This window comes from Drosophila hydei, unplaced genomic scaffold (assembly GCF_003285905.1).
Source record: "Drosophila hydei strain 15085-1641.00,03,60 unplaced genomic scaffold, DhydRS2 tig00000060-arrow-pilon, whole genome shotgun sequence".
Lineage (NCBI taxonomy): Eukaryota > Metazoa > Arthropoda > Insecta > Diptera > Drosophilidae > Drosophila > Drosophila hydei.
In genome coordinates this window covers 6,835,851-6,857,839 of record NW_022045656.1, presented here as the reverse complement: position 1 = coordinate 6,857,839, position 21,989 = coordinate 6,835,851, and the positions used below count along the sequence as shown (strand labels likewise).

General features: G+C 40.3%; 2 protein-coding genes across 2 annotated transcripts in view; one reads left to right on the top strand and one right to left on the bottom strand.

Moving 5' to 3' along the window:
* LOC111595460 (protein muscleblind) overlaps window positions 1-11,754 on the bottom strand; it is a 191,203-nt gene extending 179,449 nt beyond the window's left edge. The window contains exon 1 of the mRNA XM_030222701.1: window positions 11,738-11,754. The gene's annotated coding sequence lies outside the window, so the exon portion shown is untranslated. The remainder of the gene's footprint in view (window positions 1-11,737) is intronic.
* Window positions 11,755-11,939: 185 nt separating this feature from the next.
* Window positions 11,940-12,552, top strand: LOC111595486. The gene is made up of 3 exons (XM_023309257.2): window positions 11,940-12,083; window positions 12,143-12,231; window positions 12,294-12,552. The coding sequence occupies exons 1-3, from the start codon at window positions 11,957-11,959 to the stop codon at window positions 12,513-12,515; spliced, it is 438 nt and encodes a 145-aa protein (XP_023165025.2). The 5' UTR covers window positions 11,940-11,956; the 3' UTR covers window positions 12,516-12,552.
* Window positions 12,553-21,989: the final 9,437 nt, after the last annotated feature.

Sequence of the window (21,989 nt, the reverse complement as noted above, 5' to 3'; positions counted from 1 at the left end):
CCACATGGGCCCAGGCCATGGGGCACATCGTTTGCTACCTATGGGAATTTCATTTGTTGTTCATTTTTAAGCAGCTCGCGATTTGAATTTCCTTTCGCATTTATATGCAGCTTTATGAGCAGCAGCAGCAGCAGCAGCAACAGCAGCAACAGCAGCGTCAGCATCAGCATCAACGAGTGAATCTCATGAACAGCGCCGCAGTAAATTTACACAATGAAATCTTAAGCGCTCCCTCGGGGTCACAGGAACTTATCCAAGGCAGGCAAAAGTTTTGCACACACAGACGCACACAAGTACACACCTTGAATTGAGCGCTGCATAGTTGACTCCAGCACTTGAACAATGCCACATTTATATGCCCCCCAATACACACATATGTCTCAGAGCTGTTTGCTCGGGTTGGGGATTTGAACGGTGCTCGCCATTTGACCGGAAGTTCGACAAAGTTCAAATTATATGCTCACACACATGGAGCATATGTGTGTGTGTGTGCGTGTGTGCAAGTGTGTGTGGCCTGTTATTCATTCGTTTTTGCAAATAAATGAACCGTATACTAAAACAAACAAATTCAATTGAATCACTCTCCTGGGCATTACAATTGAATGTGCCCAGCGAGCAAAACTCTATGGAAAACTCTATCGAACCAGATTTTGTTGGCGTCGCGTCGTCTGCACTTGAATTTTCTTTGTTTTTCGTATTTTGTGTGCGTGCCTTGCTGCTGTTGCTGCTGCTGCTGCTGCTGCTGCTTGTGTCCGCCCACCAAGAGAAAATCTAATGAAAATGTTCAATTTGTGTTGCAAACAAAAACACAAAAAGAAACCATGTTCAAGAAGAAAGTCTACCAAAAATACGCACACACATGAGCAATTGGGCAACTGGCTGCACTTGGCTGATTGGAACTTTTTGGCCATTTCGTTAGTTCAAGGGCAGCTACCAATTTGCTGGCTACTTTTTAATGCCACACAATGGGCTGATTGTGTGTCTGAAGCATCTTCCATTTGCATCCAACTGAGCTGGCATAGAGGCAATAACTTAATTCACGCTGCCGACTGAGCAGGCAATAAACAAATTAGACTTTCAAGTTAACTTGTGCACTCAGATTGATTCACTCTCATCTCGACGTCATTATTCAATAAAATATAAATTTATATCACATAAGACAATATTTATTATATTTTAAGCACAAGATCAAATTAAAGTAAATTCGGTGATGCATTGTGGATGAGCACCTAAGCTAATTGGAATAAAATCAATGGCACTCTTTGGGGCGCAATTTAAACAGCTACCTCGCATCAATCATACAATTCCATGGCAAAAACTTAAAAAAATAATAGTCAGCTGACTGAGTCGCCAAACTGCCCAAATACAATATAGAGCCGAAGTTACTAACTGGATTTGACTTTCTATTGAATATTAATTTGAGAGACTTTGCCAATATGGCTTCGGTCTTGATTGAAATAGATCTTAAATCATAAATAAAACTGCAATTTTCTGTTACCTTTCAGTACAAGCGTACACGCTTCCTGGTTTATTGTGAAAGTGTTTCGCTTTGATTAGAAACACGCCCACAAAAAACGTAAAAAACGATTTTCTTTGGCTATTTGTGGTGGCTCATTTAAGATTTCTTTGTTATTGTTTGTTGGCTAGCGCAAACAATCAGACAATCAGCACAAACTGTGCCACTGAGCGGTTCATCAGTGGGCCAAGACAATGCCGTTCCATTGATTGACAGCTGCCAAGCACTGGCTGGAGTCGTCAACACGTTCCGATTCACTCAACGGCTGGCTGGACCAGGAAGTAAACGGGCAAACGGGCCGCCAAGACCCACCTGCTGTGGTCAGGTTGGCATTATTATGCATTTATCATCTGAAAATCATGCAAAATTTGACAGAAAATTACACGGCGAAAAGCCGCCCACTTTACGCTGGGTGTGCAGACAGCAACACGAAATGCCAACCGCGAGCTGTGAAAGAGTGAGCGACCTCATAATACCCTGTAAAGCGTAGTATGGGCGTTAAATTAGTTGTTCCATTGCCAATGTTATTTTGCAATGTTGCAACTTCTTTTACCACTGTTCGCCATTTAAAGCAGGGTATTGCCTGCAATTTGACATTTTTCTACTAAGGGGGCGTATGCACAATGCCAGAAATTAGTCAAAACGCTCAAGACTTGGACAAATGGGCAGTACACTCATATGCCAGCAAGACGCAACGAGTCGAGCTTGGCGATAATTATGAGCAATTTATTTAATGATGATTTGCATGGGGCACAATGAAAGCAAACAGAAAAAAACAACAAATTTAGTGGCAACAGTTGCTGTGTGGCTATGTTGCTGTCGCTGTTGTTTACATATTTTCGTCGCAGTCGATTTTGTAGTTAGGAAATTGTTGAGTGATATACAAGTCTTGGGCGAGTGTGTGAGCGACTTTTTATGGGCCATATAAATTATTTGTATGGCAACAGCTCTGCATACTTCCTCATTAAACTCTCAATCTGTTGCATCTTGCACTTTTTTAATGACATTTTAATATCAATTCGAGAGTAGCTTGTAAATCACCTTGCTGCCAAAACGATGCAGTCCTTAAGCCAAATGCCAAACAGCAAATATCCATTAAACGTACAACTTTTAACGGCACCAGCAAAAACCGGGCCAATTGGTCGGGGAGCTAGGGTCAGCCTGCACATAACAATAAATCGCTTACATGCCGCATCATGCAAGTCAGCAGCTGGATAGATGACCAGTTGGCCAGTTGGTCAATTGGGCAGTCGAACTGTTGGGCAGCGTGCAAAGGTAATGGCTAACAAATGACTGCCAGACATTCAGTCAGTCTCAGCTCTTTAACTGCCCAACTAATTTACTATCCGTTGACACGTGTCGACAGGGCAATAATCAAAGGCAAATAAAAACTTTACGCTTATGTGAGGAGATTGAAAATTGCAGAGCTTTCTAAATACAAGTTGAATAGTAGCAAAATGAGAGTAACAAAGTGAATATCTGTAAATATATTTAAATAAATATTTATAAAAAAGTATGTGTAGAATTTATATATCAGAATATTAATCGGAAAATGTATATTTTATTTGAGATTTAAAACAACGTGTTATTATTAATAAAACAATATTTTAAACAATAAATACAAATAGGAAATTACAAATCCACAAGAGCTTCAAGCGGAAATCGAATGAATTTTTTAATGATTATATTTTATGGCTTAAATAATAATATCGCCACCAAAAATTTGAAATTATAAAAATTCTATATTTAATATAAAATATATATATATATTTGATATAATTTGATTAAAATGTTTTCAAATGAATAAGCTAACGTTAACGTATACAAATATGACTTAATCAGAAAAATGATGATGCGGTCATCAATCGCATTAGCGAACTCGTCTCTTCGCACGCAAGCACAATGCATGCCACAGTAGCAGGGAAAAAAATTGAGCTGCAGTCAGAGCTGACGCTTTTCAAGTGCTCACCAAAATGCAGCAAATGTCCAAATGCAAACATTGGCCAGTCCGTTGCCGCAAGAGGAGCTTTGCAAAAATGTTTTCACTTGACTGACTTTCTGGCCGCTCCAGTGCAATTTTCGCACTCAAGTGGAGTAATTTGCGGTCGTCGTTTGATTCGCTTGCACACCTCCTCCATTCTCTATCAACACTCTCCGCTCGTCTACCAAAGTTTTCGCTTTTGACGGCCCGGCCAATCGAAAGTTGAACAAGTCCATTTCGAGGCTGTATCGGACACCGATTGTGCGGTTGACTTAGAGTCTGTCTCTGAGATGGAAAGTGCGACTGCAACTGCAACTGCAACGGCGGCAGCGACGGCGACGTCGACGGCTGAGTGATTGTTAATCGTGCCTAGCTAGACGCACATGACATAATGATTGCTGAACATGCGGCTAACATATGTTATAGCATTTTCCACTCAACCTCGTCCACACTAAGCAACATCATTTCTGACGGCATTGCAACATGTTTGAGAATATAAAAAAATCAAAAAAAAAAAAAAAACAAATGTACAAAAGCTTATCGATAATCTATCTTAAGCTTAATGAGTATAGAAATGAGGAAAAACTTACTGAGAAAATAATGTAATATTTTTGAAATAGTTTTTGTTTTTAATATAAAATTTATAAATTTATAAAATTAATGAAAAAAAAAAAAATAATTTCCAGATAGTGCAAAAAATTGTGAATTTATTTAAGTATAAAATATATGTATATTTAAATATATAGATAATTGTAAAGAAACACACTCAAAATATAGCAAGCCCTGAATCTAGATAAAATTTAAGGAATTACTGTGAAAATATAGCAAACTTATTTGGGTCACTTGAATTGAAAGTTTGTTCCTTTGAGCTGCCTGGTTGGAATGAAAGTGCGTTCAGGTCTTTGTTGTATGGTGTAATTACACTATTTTTGCTGTGCAGGTAGACACATTTGATGGCTAGGAAAACCTTTCATTAACAAGCCAAAAATTATGAATGCCGCTATGCTTGTTGACAAGTGTCAGCGACATCGGCTGATTGGTGTTGATGTCTGTACAATTAAAGTTTTAGTGAGCTTACGAAGATAGCGACATAACGCGACGGGGGCCGTGCTTACATAATGCCAGAAATGATTTACACAAATTATTTTGTAATGTGCGTTGGCAACTAGCTGCTTTTGGCCAGGCTTTAAGCTGCTCCACTCTCCTACCAAACCAGGCCAAACCAACCATTCAGCCAACCAGCCATCCATCCATCCATCTATCTATCTATCTATCTATATATATGTAGGTCCGACTTTCCCTCTCTCCCTCTCCCTCTCTCTCACGCTACTGTGGCTGTCGCCGTGAGCCGTAAGTCAAACAAATCAGTCGTGCCAGAAGATTAATGGCAGCATTATTGTGTCGCCTGCATCAGCATCACCATCAGCATCAGCATCAGCGTCAGCCTTAGCCATAGTCATAGCCGTGGCCCATCATCATCATTGGCAACTTCATCATGCGACTGCCAACTGCTGACTGCCGACTGCCGACTGCCGACTGCCGACTGCCGACTGCCGACTGCCGACTGCTGTTCCAGTCCATCGTTTGGTCGCCCATAACCCGAGCACCAATCCCCAATCCCCAATCCCCAATGCGTTAGCCTCCCAACAAAAGCTCACTCTGGCCTGGCTCCTGCCTGTGCCTGCCTTTAGGGCCTGTCTTGCCCCTTGCCCCACTCTCTGATTCTGCTTGGGACTCAGTGCAAAAATGTTGCATGCGATTTTTCTTGCAGTAAATAATTTTTCATGCCATCTGTCCTGCTATGTCTGGCCGGTCCACTCCAGTCCAGTTCAGTCCAGAAAGCCTCACCCAACCTACACGCCGGCCGCAGTAGCAACACTCCGTACACTCTGGCCCGACCGTCTGTCGTATTATAGCCCATTGATCAGTTTGTTTTACTAGCTCTGCGCTACGGCCTGGGCTAGGCTGTGCTTTGCAGTCTGGTTTTGTGTACATTTTGGATTATGAACTCTTTAAAGCATTCGCTTTGAGCCCATCCTAACGATTTGGTCAGTTGAAGCTGGCTGTTTGAACTGCCGTGCAATGTGGATGAGCGTCGGCATTTTGTGGTCCAATTAAAGACAATTTGCAGCTCCAGAATTGTTTATGATTGATTAGAAGTGTGTATGAGGGAGCATTGTTCTGTTTGAGTTGATTTGCTGAATTAACATTGATATAGTCTAAGCTGTTGACGTTGTTAATCGATGAATGCCTAAGTCAATTGTAATGTGTTCAACGATGTTATTGAACATTAAAGTAATATTTGCAAGCATTTCTGATCGATTGAGTATCACTTTCGGCCCACTGTGCTGCCTTCTTGACTCCAAAGGCGGCTTCTTACTTGGGCACTTTTGCTGCCAAAGCGGCTTTCAGGTCTTGTTAGTGCCCGCAATTGGCTGTACGAGAGAGGCCTGAGTGAGTTGTGGACTTAGCGTGGAGGCCAGCTGCAGTCAAAAGGGCACCTCGTGGCCGGGGCTATGTAAATTTGTCAAGTTTATTGAGCTGCGCTTCGGACGACGGCTTAGCCGTAAGCACGGCCCAAAAGCACAAACAACAAATTTTGCATTGTGTGCGGCTGAAGAAGCTGCGGCTATGGCTCCATGTAGAAACTGCTGCCAGTAAAACTTTCGCCATTGGCAGTGAGGAGAACATTTAATTAAATTCCTTTGCACCTTTAGTGCTGCGCTAAAAATTCCAGCGCCGACAGGACTTCCTTGCAAAGACCTACAACTCCAACAACGGTAGCAGCCGCAGCAGCAGTAGCAGCAGCAGCAGCAGCGACATGCAGCAATAACAAATTAATCTTTGCGGTTTGCGCAACCGGAACCGGTAACACTGACGTTGCCCCCGGCCATGCACCGCCCAGGCCCGTCGCAATTTGCCCTAGCCCCCACTTCTATCGACTACAGCCGTAAGCGTAAGCCATACAAATGAGGCATTTGATTTTAAAACTGGCGCAGCAAAAGTTGCCAACAAAACGGATAACGGGGTCCATCGACTGCGAGGCGTTTTATGTCGTCGACCGCCGACCGGCGCTTTTATGGCTATAGTCCCCACTAACCTTCCTCACTGATGCGGCGCGGCGCTCTATTCAATCAACTGCTGAATTATGTTGACAAGGCACGCACACGGCCAAAAACCAACTGCCAAACAGTGCGGCACATAGCGCGGCGAGGGTAAAGTTTTCAATTTACGTTTTTTAGGTTTGTATACCCCAACAGCCCACAACATGCACCCCTCAGTCAATGCCAGCGCCTATTGGCGCCTCGACCAACCCTGTCGGAGGCCCGCAATTCGATGGCACTTGCACTTCGTCTTCAATTTGCAAATGCGCCTTGAGTCAGGCCACGTAAGCGGAAGGAAATGCAGAACAAAGCGTTTCTTATTAGCATGACAGCCTCAGCGAAAGCGAGAGAGAGTGAGAGAGAGAGGCAATGCAGCAGTAGCTGCTTAACTAAAGTTCAGAGGCTTTCTGCATTTCGATTGTTTAATCGATAAGTTTCAGCAGCAATAGGCCATAGCTACTACAACTAATGCATACAAAATACTATTATATCACAATTTCACAGCTGTTATAACAAAATATCATAAACAATTTATGTTTCATAGTCATCAGAGTAAAAAAGTAAAAGTCTTATGTCAATAATGTGCACAAAATTGCATTACCTGTTGAACTTGGACAAAATAGATTAAAGAGTTTTGCGTCAAAACATTGAGATAATATTTTGGAATTTATGATTAATCTATAGTGCATAGAAAGCCAAGTCCGTAATAATATAATAAATTATTAAATAATTTCATTGAGCATATAAAAGTTCAATCAATTAGGCAGATGCAGTTTTGCCCTCGAATAGTCGATTTTTATTTTCCAAATAAATCACTTAATAATAAATTTTAATAATTTCTTATATATAATTTACTGTATTATTGAATAAATTATATTTTAAACCAATATGATTGCATATAAAGCCTGTGACAATGGAACGAAATATTTTATACTTAATATAAACTTTATGCATTTTATTGACATTTTGTTCTTTTTTATATTGATGAAAATATAGTGGAATATAAATAAATAAAAATATTGAAAAATAAACGATAATAATATATATTTATTATGTGTGTTTATATATAAATATAAGTATTTATTTATATATTTTCCTTATATATTCATGAAATATTTGTAAAGAAAGATTTTTGCATCTTAAATCAATGAATCAGAATTAAGAGTTTATTTATATTCACTGCTTGCAGATTCGAACAGCATACTCTTTGCACAAGACATATATATGTTTATATATAGGCAAGTCAGCTAAAATCAATTGTTAAATGTCAGGGGACGACGGCCACAATAGCAGGCGCAGTGCTAAGGCAAATGATGCCAATGAGTAAAGTGGAGAAGGCGACTTTCTCGTTTCTCTGCACGCGCACAAAACATTTCGCCCACAATTCCCTGCCCGCTACTATCTAAAACCAAAATCGTCTGAAGCTGGATCTGAAGCTGAAGCTGTGGCGCTCGTCCTTTAAGCCACTTGGCGTCTCTTGTCCTTGGGGGCAATCAATCCGTGTTAATGGCTCCATAGCTAAATCAAAAAGATTGCTTCCGTACAAAAAAAAAAGCCAAAAGAGCTTGCCCAAGAATAGGGCAAAGCAGAGGACACAAAAAAAGAGAGCAAAAAGACAAGGATATGTTCAAAAATTGGAAAGTTTGCACAAATATTTTGCTACTCAAGTTGCAGAAATCTTTGGAAAGATGGTGCTAGTTAAATTGTTGTATTGTTGTCTTAGTCTGGCTTGGTGGCATGTTTAAGCTATTTAATTATGTACTATCTGCAATTTGGCCAAATTTTGAGCAGCAAATCCCGGCCAGTAACTTGGCTGCCCCGCAGCAGTGGCCTGTGCGAAACGAGGCCCAGACCAAGAAAGTTGAAAGCAGCAGAGAATCTCACGCATACACATGTACACACATACACACATGCACACACTTGACTTGCCTTTAACAAAGCGACCCAGCTCCAGTTTCAGGACAGAGGCATGCAATTTGTATGCCCGTCAAATGCGGCTCGTTATTGCGAAATTTAGAACTGCTCGAAATAATTCCAACAAATTTTCGTGCAAACGAGGCAGACGCAGTTACAACAACAATATACAAAACTAACGCGCACACATACACACACACACACGCACTAGCAGAGACGTAAGCACAAACTATGTTATAAGAACTGTGACACCCGACAAAAGTGTCAAAGTCGAGCTGGACACACTTTTACGGTAATCTACTACATGATGCAATGATTCATTAATAAATAATGTGTTTTCAGTTCAGGGAGTCATTGAATAATATATTATAAATTTCTAATATTGGTTTACATTAACATACAGCCGACATAATCTGATTATGAAACTAGTCCTTTAAAAGCTGCTCTTACTTAATGCTCCGATTAATAAAAAATGTTAAGTTCAAATAAAAAATATAACGTATGTTGTTATATATAATAGTTAGAACTCAGGGCAAGGTATGACACTCCTTAAGATAATTTAATGTATTACTAAAATCTTCAGAACGAATACTTACTAAATTTCTTTAATTCAACTCTATTTTTATATTTTTTCTGCTTTTATAAATAAAAAATAATTTAGATTTCATTACAAATACCGCCTTAAGCATCAACTGAAAACGTTTTTGACAACTTTGTCGCCTAGCCGGCTTACCATGTCAATTGCTGGCAACGGAATGCCACCCAATGCTACCACAATCCGTTACCCAAAAGTCAGCCTTCCTGGCCCCTGGCTGTCAGTCTCATAGTTGAACGCTCCCTTTCCTTCTCACTCTCCCTCTCTTTCTCTCACTCTCTGTCTCTCTCTCTCTCTCTCGCTGTATTTCTTGCTCGTGTTGGCCAATGCACGTGCATTAAAAGTTTAGCGGCAAAGTTGTTGGTGCTCGTTGCCGGTCGTCCGGACACAGCCGGCGCAAACCGGAAGTGGTGGCGCCACGCACACGTAACCAAAGCCCAACGGGCGGGTGACGGTGCCGGTCCCAGCTGCTGGAGGAGGCAGTGCAACATGTACCACGGCAAGTGGCATGGCTGATGTAGTTTAATTATGTAGAAATCGAGACACGCACTTTGCCAGACAACGTCAACGATGGATGCACAGAGTTTCGGGCTCATGCAATCGACACGCCCACTCGGCGACGACACCGCCCTCATAACTAGCGCACGCAAAATTTGTGGGTTTTTATCGTTCAGGTGTGGCAAGTGCTGTGTGTGTGCCTCTGTCACTCTCCGAGTGTGTGTGATTATAAATTCTGTTGCATGTCAGTGGTTTCCATAGTTAGTGGAAGGCATCGCTTAACCTAAGTAGGCAGCCAGCCCGCCAGGCAGCCAGCGACAGGTGCAAATAAATGTCCTGAATTGCATTAGGCTGCGGCCGGCTGTTCGCAACTTGAGCATTTTCGCTCGGAAAAAACTTTAGGCAAATGGCTCAAAACAATAAAAGAGAAAGAAGAAAAATTAAAATTAAACTAAAAAATTGCAACTTTCGTTGTGGCATCGCATAAATTTTCATAAAGACAAAGTCAGTGAAAGCTGCGCAGGTTTTCAGCTGGCATTACGAACCGACGCGTCGGAGACAGTCGTTTATATCAATTAGCCGTCGCGTACAGGACAACAGTTTACGCTCACACTCGTGCGTGGTACGGGTGCGGGTCCGGGTGCGGGTTCGGGCTCGGGTTTGGCTGCGAGCCGTAGATCCTTGCTCAGGTGACTCAAGCTTAAATGGACCTCGTAGTTGTTCGTAGCTAATTGATTTATTTGTGCATTCATTTTACTTAAAATGTCTGCATAAATTGCTTATTTTTAAAACATTTTTTAAAGTCAGTCGATAGCATATATATATATATATATATATACTAAAGTTACTAGTCAACTCAGTCTATAAATAATTAGTGTGTTTATAAAATGCTTGCTGCTCGGCGAACCCAATTTTGAATTCGAATGCGAATTTAAATTTTTAATTTGTGTCAATTTGTTATCAATTCAGAATATTCTTTTCGATTGATCGACTACTTCATTAATATTTTGCACAGTGTAGAAATTATAGTTGACTTAATAAATTAGTAAGAAAGGAAATGTTGACGTAACTCTCAGGTATACGTTGCCTAAAGATGCGGAACTTCAACAGATTCCTGCCGTAAAGCCCAGCGGCAGTTCATTTGCTGTGTGTGTGTGTGTGTGAAGGGGGCTTGCCACACACAGTTGACTAAAACAAAAAAACAATAAAAAAAAAGCAAATTGAAAGGAAAAAGAAAAACAATTCGCGTTGCCAACGCAATTTCACACTTTACCAGCTACAAATTGCAACATCATAGTCCAGCGGTTACACCCACATAGAACCAATGCAGAGCCGATTCCTTTACTGAACTGGAACTGGCACAGGCGCTGGCACCGGCACTGGCTAGAGGGGAGCAGTGAGGGACAGACGCCTTGCCAGATTATAAAGATGACGATGGCGCCATTGCTGCTGGGCTGCATGGAATTTTATGATTTATGAGTGCGTTCTGGCAGCCAAGAGCTGAACGGGGCTGCTCGTCGAACGATGGCTGGGCGTGTGGGGCGGGGCACTTTTCTTGCCTCTTGGCGCCTCTTTTATTTTCCTTTCTGGATTTCTTCTTCTTTTTTTATTTTTGTGTGTATGAAAGTGGCGCCACAGCAATTGTTGCACTTTTTGTGGCAATGCCATTGGTGCAGCTGCAGGTCAGCGTGCTGGCCATTTGATAAATGAGTTTTGCACTTTTCGCCAGCATTGGAAGGAGGTGAGCCCTGAGTTATGAGCCGATGTGAGGGCGCAAGGATACGGAAGGATGCGACGATGACATTTTCTACTGCTGCTGCTAGTGCTAAGGCTGCCTCAATCTGTCAGGTCGCAGCAAATTGATCAGACAGCCGTGTGGTCGCTCCAGCAACAAATGCCCAGCAAATCACGTCAGTTAACACACCCACAGCACTCACGAGCCCATCCCAAACTACAACCCCTCAACCTTTCAACTAGCAAACGCAATTAAGCTGCCCCTGCTACAGCCGCCCGCATATCCAATTCAAGAGGTGTGTCAAATTCCCTTGTCTGATTTGCAACAAAAAAGGCTTTAATTAATTTATGCATGCGAGATTTTGTTTTGTCGAATACCTCCAACCGCAACTTACCCAGCTTGAATCCGCCCTGGGGTCGGGTATCGCAATTGGTTTCGTATTCTGCAAAAAATTTAAGGGAAAAAAGGAAAATGCATTTGAAATTTGTATGGATTGAAATTTATTTTGAAACGACAGATTTCTGCGCCTTACCATCAACTGATATGAAAGTATATAAAAACAAAGCTTAGGAAATGCCTTCAAATATAAAATATATACAATTATCAAGTCACTATGTGTTGGTGTGAGTGGATGGATTGTGTGAAGTCAGGTCGTGCGCTATATCGCATCCTTTGCTGCATTTCAGTTGCTCTACAAATAATATTCGCAGTTCTCATAGTATACATTGTGATTGTAAAAGGTATGTATATGGAAATGAATTGACCTCATTTTTGCCTTTAATTCATTCATTTTAATTAGATGATACCGGAGTCTCACTTGGAATTTCCACAACATTCGCCACTTTGCTATTGTTCCTTAGTTTCTGTCTCATATACGTACTCTGCAAGGTAATGAACGCATCGAGATACCTGCATTTATTATTGTCATTAATACGAAACATTGCTTTTAGGAAAATTTATTCTATTTAAAAATGTATATTGCATCCTTCGTATTTGTGTCCCTGTGTGCTATATTTTACCTCCTGTTGCTCATGGTACACTTGGTTAAGTCTATATATACGGTGAACTGGGAGTTTGACGTGATACTCGCTTTGTTTCTGGGTATGTCTATGACTTGGGCAGAACTTTCATATTTAAAAAAATCATTTTTGAACAGCCTTCTTTATATATAAATTGATTGTATTGATCCTTTATGCCAGGAGCTTACGAAAAAATACTGTGCAATGAATATATATTCTCTTTCAAATTGTATTAAATGTGAGCAAAATGTAAAATAAATTATTTGTCTTCATTTTTCATAATATAGATTGTGGATACCGCATTTCGATGGTCGATAAATATCGATTTGATACTCTGTTGACCGTGTCGCCTATGTCATATCCTTGATACGTTTCAGATCTCCTTTGCTAATGATACCCTAAGGACTATATCAACGCCTTGACATGTATTAGTGTAACACCGTCCCATTAACATATTTTGAGAATCGATAAAGATCGATTTACTTGTAGTTATAGCTATCTATCTAACTACCCTGCTCAATATGTCAACTCCTTGATACACTACAGCTCTTTCATGGTATTTGTATTGCTGCATCCTGTAGCTAACAGTTGCTTTAAAAAGCGATAAAGCTAATGCTAGAACAGCTTTGTAGCGCCTATTTTACTATTTTGCATATGCATCGAGCTGCCGCCAAAACAATTTCGTTTATTGTCTCCCTCTGCTTGTGCATGTGTGTATATGAGTATGTGTGTGTGCGTGTATGTGTGAGTGTGGGTTTAAATGTAGCCGTGGGGCCGGCAACAAAGTGTCAAGTGGTTGAGTAGCATGCACGACTAGAGTTATCGCACTGCCTGCTCTACTCTTCTCTTTTGTATTGCTCTAAATGAGCAGAGGATACGTCGCTGTCGTGACAGCGTTTGCAACACTCCGCAGCACTATTTCTAGGCTTAAAAGTAAATATATATAAATATTTAACTGAGAGCTCATAGCTTTGAAGAGCTCTAAAAACGGAGGAGTTTAAATATTTATTGAGAACTTTAATTTATTATGAGAAATAGAATACTATATAAAAATAATAAATTATTAAGATGAAATGATTTAAATATAGGTCTTAAATGTTATAAATTTTTATTTCTACAAAATATATAATTATTGACTTTTTCACTTGAATAATTTTTATAACACATTGTAGGCTAAGAGAGATAAGTGTATCCAATTGCCTGCACTTTGCCGTTAACTGTTCTTTCTTACTTTTATTTTAATGTGCTCAGTTGCCCCAGCGACCAGGAAGCCAAACAGCCGACAATTCTACGTGCCCAGACAGTGCCAACGAGCAGGCAAGGAGACAATCAAACCACACACAAACACACACACTCTGCACTTGCAGGCTCGCACAACCGCACACACCAGCAATCACACACACATACTAACACACATGGTGTGTGTTCACATTTCCAGCTCAATTGCGCGCTCAATGAATAATTTAGTTGAAAATTTCGGCGCACTTTTTGTGTGAAAATGCGGTCTATACAGTTATTTGAGTGCAACAGCTCCCTCTTTGTCCACCCACCGTTCAGTCAGTCATAAAATTTATGCGTTTTTCCTTACAGTTTTTCTCGTTTCGGTGGGTTGGGGAGTGTTTTGGCTCTCGGTTGCCTCATAAAATGCCTTGCGCAACAGTTGAAAAATTCTAAACGCCGCCATAAATGCTAGACGACCATGCCCTCCGCGCCCACGCCGTCCACCTAGCGGCGCCCAGCTGCACTTTGCTGGCGTTGCCATATCAGCGCCATAAATAAATTTTCCGTGTTTGACTTTTGGCGAAATGAGGAAAAACAAAAATATATAGAAAAAAAATAATATGACCAAAAAAAATAAACTTGGACGATATCGCAGTTGAGGGAGGTGGCATGGAACTGCCTTAGGGCGTGACACTGTATTTATGTATGTAGGAGAGTGTGTGTGTGTATTGGTGTTGCTGTGTCGACATTCGTTTTATGACTGCCAGCACTTTCTGCGGTAATACAACAAGCAGCAGCACCACAAAAAAAAAATAAATAAAAATAAAAATAAAAATTTAAAATAAAAGCAGAAAACAAAGCTTTTGTTTGTGATAAAACTACAAATTGGGCAACAATTTTCAAATTTGTTTCCATTTTCAAATTGAACGAGTAGAAAATTAATAAAATTTCACAATAAGTGGCATACATGTGTGTGTGTGTGTGTGTGTGTGTGTGCGTCTGTGCATCCTTTTTATGCTCACATCAGTTATTCATGAGGTATTTATTTAAGCGATTAGAATGAATTTATTTTGAACGCAGCTTAAATTAAGGAAGCTTCTCCTATAATATTTAGTATATGTTTCAATTTTGTAATATTAAAGTAAATATAAATCAACTTCAATTTAGTAAAAGTGTGTAATAAAAAGAAAGGCATGTTTATTTTAGAGTCTGACAATTTGGAGTCGCCAACACTGCTTTATTTTACAACCCATTTAACAACTGAAGGTTGTCTTTAGTTGAGTCAGATTTATACTAAAGATTTATACTAAAGCAACGCTTGCAAATTGCTGAAATTCGTTATTGTCAACATTATATTAATAACATCAAATTTTCTATCCAACAAAGATTATTTTACTGATATTAAAATTATATGTTTTTATACCATTATGATATAAGCTTTCGTAACTTTAAAAAGAACAGATTATACCACCTCAACTATGTCTAGTTATGTGGCTAATGTTTAGTAATATCAGGGCCTAGTTAATTAGTTACTAATAAATACCCATTGAAATAGTTACAAATTTAAGCACAGTTACTTTATGAAGAGCAATTGCCTTAAACTTAAAATATGTTAGTTTGTATATTTTGTATATGTATATTTTAAGCTGCACAGAAAGGCTAAATTATAAATATGAATATGCAAATATTAGTCAGCGAGTTAAACTGTAGGCCGCATTTGCTTAGTCCTTGCGCATGTTTGAATCAAGCGTTTTAAATTGACTTCAATTGTGGGTTAACATCAATAGAAGCTAAGTAAGCCAATGCAACTGCATAGCAAAGCGTTCTGTCCAGAGTGAAAATCCTTGAAGCAAGTTCGTGCTTAAAAATATATATATATATGTATTTATATATATATATATACATATATATATATATAATATATATGAATATGTATGCAGAGCTTACAGTTTGTCTTCTTAATTAGTGGCCAAGTTGAAGAAGAGTCCCAGACACGCCTTATGTCTATGTGGATTTGAATGTCTGTGCCAGAGTGTGTGCTGCCTGTGTGTGTGTGTGTGTGTGGGGCATGCAGACGTCTATTGAAATTTTTGGCAGGGGAAGTGCTGAACGTGTTTGCTTTGTGCGGATTATGATTATTATATGGCAATTATGCGTTTGTCTTTTGTCAATTTTGTAATAAGTGAGATTGCCTTAAGTAAATGCTGAGCCGCAATTTGTCTCAATTTGCAAATGACGCTTCGCATTCGAAATGGAAATTTACTCTTGTTTGTTTTATTAGTTGCAGCTGCCTTCTGTGGTGTGTGGCATTTGGCATGTGGCAAGCATTTGGAATTTAAAATTGCTTGAACAATCGATAATTATCTGAGAGTTTCGGCCAACTTGCCACACTAAACAATGTTTCGCAATTGAGGCTAGCCAAACGGAAGCGAGAGAGTGCAGGAGAGCGAGGGAGAGAGATACAAGGTCTTGTGTCCTGACACCTTCAATGCAAAAATTAACATTTCGACAAAGGCAACCTAATCAAATGTCACAATCACGCATGCGGCCTGTCCAAGTCAGTCCTGGCTTGTTCAGTCCAGAGCAGAGCAGGCCACGCCAAGCCAGGCCAGTCCAGTCTAGTACAGTCCAGTTCAGCTCAACCCAACCTCCTGGCGCATCCTGGCCAAAAGTGACATTTTGTTACAGCTAGCGGGCAGACGTGCGGTCGGCTGTGCGGGCGGCCTCAATCCGGGCCCTAGCCCTGGCCGTGGCCCTGGCCCGTGCCAGCTTTTGGCAGCCCCTTCGCATAACTTTCACTCTTGTCAGTTGCAAATTACGCCGCACGTTTCTGGCTAGGGCTGGAGCTGGAGCTGGTGGCTGCAGCCTGCAGCCTGCAGCCTAGAGCGGCAACAACGTCGTAATTTAAAGCTTATTTTGACACTCACTGGACTCACCAACAGCAGCAGCAACAACAACAGCAACACCCAATTTGCATCTTTCAAAATCGTGTTTTGTTACATTTTGTGGATGCGCAAAAATTTGCATACGACAATTAACACTCGAAAAGGCGCGACCCCAGGGCGGGGGAGCGCTGCCAGAACGCTCGCATGTGTCGTCTCTAAGGGGTGCAATAGCAGCAGCAACAACGATATTCTGTGTATGCAGCTTATCCTGCATGCTGAGGCAGTGCAACAAACGTTGCTAGCACTGCCCGTACAACATTGCGTATGCGTAATGTTGTCTACACCAGCAACAGCAGCAGCAGCAGCAGCAGCAGCAACAGAGAGACAACACAGTCATAAGACAACTGAGATATGTAAATGCCACAACTTGAGATGCAATCCGTGTATGGGGCTGTGCCTGTGCCAACTGTCACAAATTCTATTATGCGGAAAAAGCAAAGCAAGCCAATGAGAACGACAAAATATTTGTCTAACCATGAATTGAAACTGTTTCAACAAGCGCCAAGTTTGCTTACCCATTATCAGACAATTGAAATAAATTAAATATGATGAAGCACCTTAATTTCATAATTAATTTCGGTAAACATTTCTAAGAATAAACGTAGCTAAAATCTTAATCACTTTATAGGAACTCATATTCTGTACAACAAAAATTATGATTTTACTCACTTAAGAATATTTGCTTTTTATATAAGAAATTTATACTCCATTATAACCATACATATTCTTATCTACTAATAATATATATATTTCACTAGCTCATTCAATTTTATACTCAAATCTTAACAGCTCAAGCACTCATTATCAATGCAAGTTCGAGTTCAGCATTTTAAAGCTTGAAATGCAATGCACACTTCAGTCACATTCAGTTGACTTTTTTGCTCAGTGTAGAGCACTTATCATATGAAAACGAGATGACAAAACCAAAGTACAATATCTTAAAGCAAATTAAGAACCGCAATCAGCCGCAAACATTTCACACACAGCCAACACACACACATGTATACATATTTAGCAATCGAATGATGGAAATTGTCGCGTTACGTCCCCAACTCAAAAGGGTTGCAGCAGTTGAAAGGGAAACCCATGTTGCCGCCCTGCATCGAATGGTGGTGGCGTTCCGAATGTGGTGGAACGTTTGTTGTTTGATGCCAATGCCAAGAAATGCCATGATAAGCACAGCAATAGCAACACACACAACACACACAGCACATATACCCACACACACACCCACACACACAAACACAGTCACACAGTTGCACTTAATACGCTTAATTGACTTTCATGTATGCACGAGTGAGTGCAGCGACACGAGAGAGCAGCGCCGAATGGTAGGAAGTGGGTAAAGGGAAGAGGGCTGGGGCGTAGAATGCGGGACGCGTGGCGGGGTGCAAGAAGCAGATGACGTGTCGGGTGCAGGAACATGCTGACGTCTGCTGTTCCTACATGTTGGCCGGGCTGCTGCACCACTGAGCCAAAGCTGAATGCGAATTGATGCGAATTGATGCAAGCCAGCAACTGGTGACATTAGCGATGCAAAATTAGCCCAGCAACAGACTGAGAGCAGTCAAAAATCAATCGCTTTAACCGATCCCCAATGTAAGAGCCCAGCTTTGCTTTGGGCAAGCTATGAGAGACTCAAATAATAATAATATTGACATGCAACAGATCACTGAACTAAGCTCAAAGTCTGGAGCATAAATTGTAAGCTAATATATGAATATTCATAGATGTATAATTTGAAACTGACGTGTGCCGTGTCCCCATCACTGACTTTTACTCAGTCTGACTCTTCCTCTCTCTCTCGCTCTTCCTTCCAGTATCTTTATCTTTCTGTCTTGCTCCCTGCTTCCCTCGTTGTGCGTTTCTCTCTCACTCTCTCTCTCTCTCTCTCCCTCCACTTGCTTATGGAGTACCTCCTAATTTTCTCTAGCATTTAAACAATTTGCACAACAATTCAAATTTTAACATTTCATCAGGAGACTTTACAAGAAAAGCGAGAATTCAGTTATTTGATAATTTAGCTGAGAAACGATAAACGGTATATTCATCAAATATTGTAGAAATTTAAGCAAATGACCTCAAAATGCAATATATCAATACAATTGATAGCTAGTGTCAAGAGGGACACGGAATGTGGGATTGCCTAAAGGCAGCGTTAATCGTACACACAAAACGCTTACGAGCTGAGGCCACACAAATGCGAGCGAGCTCCGTGGAAGGGCAACAACAGTAAGCCCTGCCAGAGATGCCCCACACACGCACACACACACCCACACACACTCGCATTTAATCACTATTCACTTCATTGATTCACTTATTCAGTTTCGGTATTCAATATTGAACGAGCCCAAAAATGCGAACGAGCCCAAATGCAGACTGTCTCGCTCATGCCCATTGCCACCGCTGAAGGTGCGTATGTGTGTGTGTGTGTGGATGCTGTTTGTATTGTGTGGATTTTGCGGCTGTTTTGCAGCACTCGTGTGCTATTCATGGATGTGTGTGTGTGAGGGTGCTTGGGTGTGTTTTGTGGGCTTGTCAATCGCATTTGACAGTAGCTGCTGCTCCATGCACATAACTTGACAATTATGCAAGAATTTTTCATGGTCTTAATGCTGTCGTATTAGTGGCAAAACAATTCGCATTTCTCGTCCAACGGACCAGTGTTGCAAAATGTGTGTCAATATTGAACGTTGCAATGCGAGTAAGTAGATAGGCAAACGATTTGTGAGAGGCAAAGTGATTCATATTCTTCTAGCTCCATACAACTTAAATATATTGCTTATCAATTCGCTTTAAAGTGCGTACGTAGTATGTGCTCTTCATGTATAGGATTAGATGCAAACTAGCAAGCAACACGAACCTTCAGAATTCAATTTACTTCAGTTGCTTCACTTGAGGATTAAGTGGGAATACATTATAATCGCAGAGCTCAAACAACTGACATCTCGTATACGGCTTCCACTCACACACACACTACATCTCACTCACATACACCCACACCCACAGCCTCTAGAGCTTGTTGACAATATCTCCTGTTCCTTCTTTTGCTTTATTTCGCTCATGCCTCGCATAATTCTTAAGTGCATTAAGCCCTTTTTGACTTCTGCTTTTCTTGCACTTCAACAAATAAAATGTGAGCCTTTCTCAGGCATCCGACGCTCTATGGGGCCGCCGTCGCCTCTGACCCACAGTCTGTTTGCGCCTATTTGTCTTTCCGCCAGTAGCGTCCCGAATAAAGTCAATGTCAGACGGGCTCCGAGTGAAACTCAATTACACACACACACAAACACCTGAAAGCACAACAAACACACACTTGTGCACATATGCAACTGCAGACACATACATCACTTTTATTTATTTACATACCAAAAGAAAGTAAAACTTCATCAAGAGAACCGCGACTTGAATACTCTGTATATAGAAGAAAATCTCAAGAGTTAGGCAAAAATCTGCTGAAGCTGGCAACTAAATATTAAATATTAAATTAACAATAATTATATATGATAACTTTTATGAATACAATATTTATTTAAAATTATTTAAAATAGTTTTTGTGAAACTTGAAGTTTTGCTTTAGCAGCTCTTATTAATTTTGTTTAGTTTATTTAAAAATAAATACTAATAAAAGTACTTTAGATAAATATATAAACAAGAATAGTTTCTGCTGATATATCAGTTATAAAATGTAACACAATTCGCATTAAATATTATTAATTATTAAAGTATTTTTAATGCATTTTAGATATTTATGCCTTATAAATATTGTGAATAAAATAATTTTTAAAGCTTGTATCAAAAATTGTTTTCAGTATTATGTTAATATATTTTATATTTTATATTTTATATTTTTTTCATTCAAATATTTCACCACATGTAATCATTACACAAGTATCTTTTATTCAATAAGTCCTAGTCATGCATATCTATGTTTTTTGTAGGGTATCTTGACAGTTGGTGCTTTGAATTTTCATGTCGTTGCATTGCGTTTCATTGCTTGAACTTTATGTTTATGCCAAGGCGCAACAAGGCACACAATCACACACACACCCCCACACACACACATATGTTGCATGTTGGTGTTGCTGCAGCTGGCGCATAATGAGCGCAAAAACATCCTGTGTGGATTGTCTGCGCTGGCAGGACTCGTCCCGCTTCATATTTGCAACGTTTGCCAAGATTTGTGCGCTTTTAGCGAGGCGACATTCAAGTTGTTCGCCCCTTTACATATATATATATATATATATATATATATATATATATATATATATATATATATATATATATATATATATATATATATAAATATACCCATTGAGTGGCAGTTCAGGGTATAATAGTTTAGTAGCAATAGATGTAACAGGCAAATGGAGACGTGAATGAAGCGCTGAATCGCTCTAGTCCTGTCCGTCTATCTGTCCGTTTCTACGTACGATCTCTCAAGCTACAAAAGCTGGCCACTTGTAATTTTCAAAATATATTCATGTATGCAATCTGGAGTTATCTTTTTTGACTTTTGACGAGAGTTAACAGATTATTTCAACTTAAGTCCATGCAGAATAGAAGAAAATCAATGCTAGAGAATTGTATCTGGAACTCAATGATGCAATGCCCTAGGGTCCAGAGTATCTTTCAGTCAGTTACTCCTGACTTAAGCTGTCTCTTCTTGTTTTTTTGTAGTGACTTTTTAACGCAGGACATGAATGCGAATGTCTTTCAACATCTGACTGTGTGTGTTGGTGTTAGTGTGTGTAGGTGTGTGTGTGTGTTAGTCGGCATGTCGCCAGTTTTGTTGACGTCGCCGTCGACTTTTGCCGTCTCCTGCTGCGTTTTGCGACATGTGTCGCATTCGCATTCGCATTCTTCGCATCCTGCCAAAGTTAAATGGATCTCGTAATTGTTGTCATGGCCTCTCTGCCGTTGTCGCTGCCAGTGGCCGACCTGGCTTGCTCCTTGCCCTTAGCTGCTCGCTGTTCCGTCCTTGCTTACACGCCTTAATTGTTTTCTTTCGCATTCGAGGCGTAATTTTTTATAGAAATTGCGGTTTAATTGCTGCATTTTAAACGCCATTGAAAAGACATTGAGCGTACGTTTTGCACTCTGTCCGTTCTTTCACAAGGATAACGTGACATTTGCGCTTTGTCTCCCGCCGTGTGCACGCGCGTCTTGCAACATTTGCAACGCAAGGGGTTGGCATGCCACCAACCAAAAAAAAAGCAAAAAATAAAAATCAGTGTAAAAACGCGCCCTCTGTACGTTATTCAGGTTGAACAAACACTTGACACGCACCGGCTCGATTCCTAGAAGAACCTGAATTCATTATTCAATGTGCTGGCATTTGCAGCATGTATTAATGAGAAATCGTGTCTATATATACAGAGAATGAGGCTATGTTTCAGCTATTGACAGCACACATTTGCTCAAATTGTTGCCAGAGCTTGACAATGTTGACATATCCAAG

Excerpts from the sequence above, each read along its gene's own strand:
- LOC111595486 (XM_023309257.2), top strand. The coding sequence starts at position 11,957 with ATGTGTTGGTGTGAGTGGATGGATTGTGTGAAGTCAGGTCGTGCGCTA. Across the intron at positions 12,084-12,142 it reads ATACATTGTGATTGTAAAAG|ATGATACCGGAGTCTCACTT; the intron begins GTATGTATATGG and ends CATTTTAATTAG. Across the intron at positions 12,232-12,293 it reads TCATATACGTACTCTGCAAG|GAAAATTTATTCTATTTAAA; the intron begins GTAATGAACGCA and ends CATTGCTTTTAG.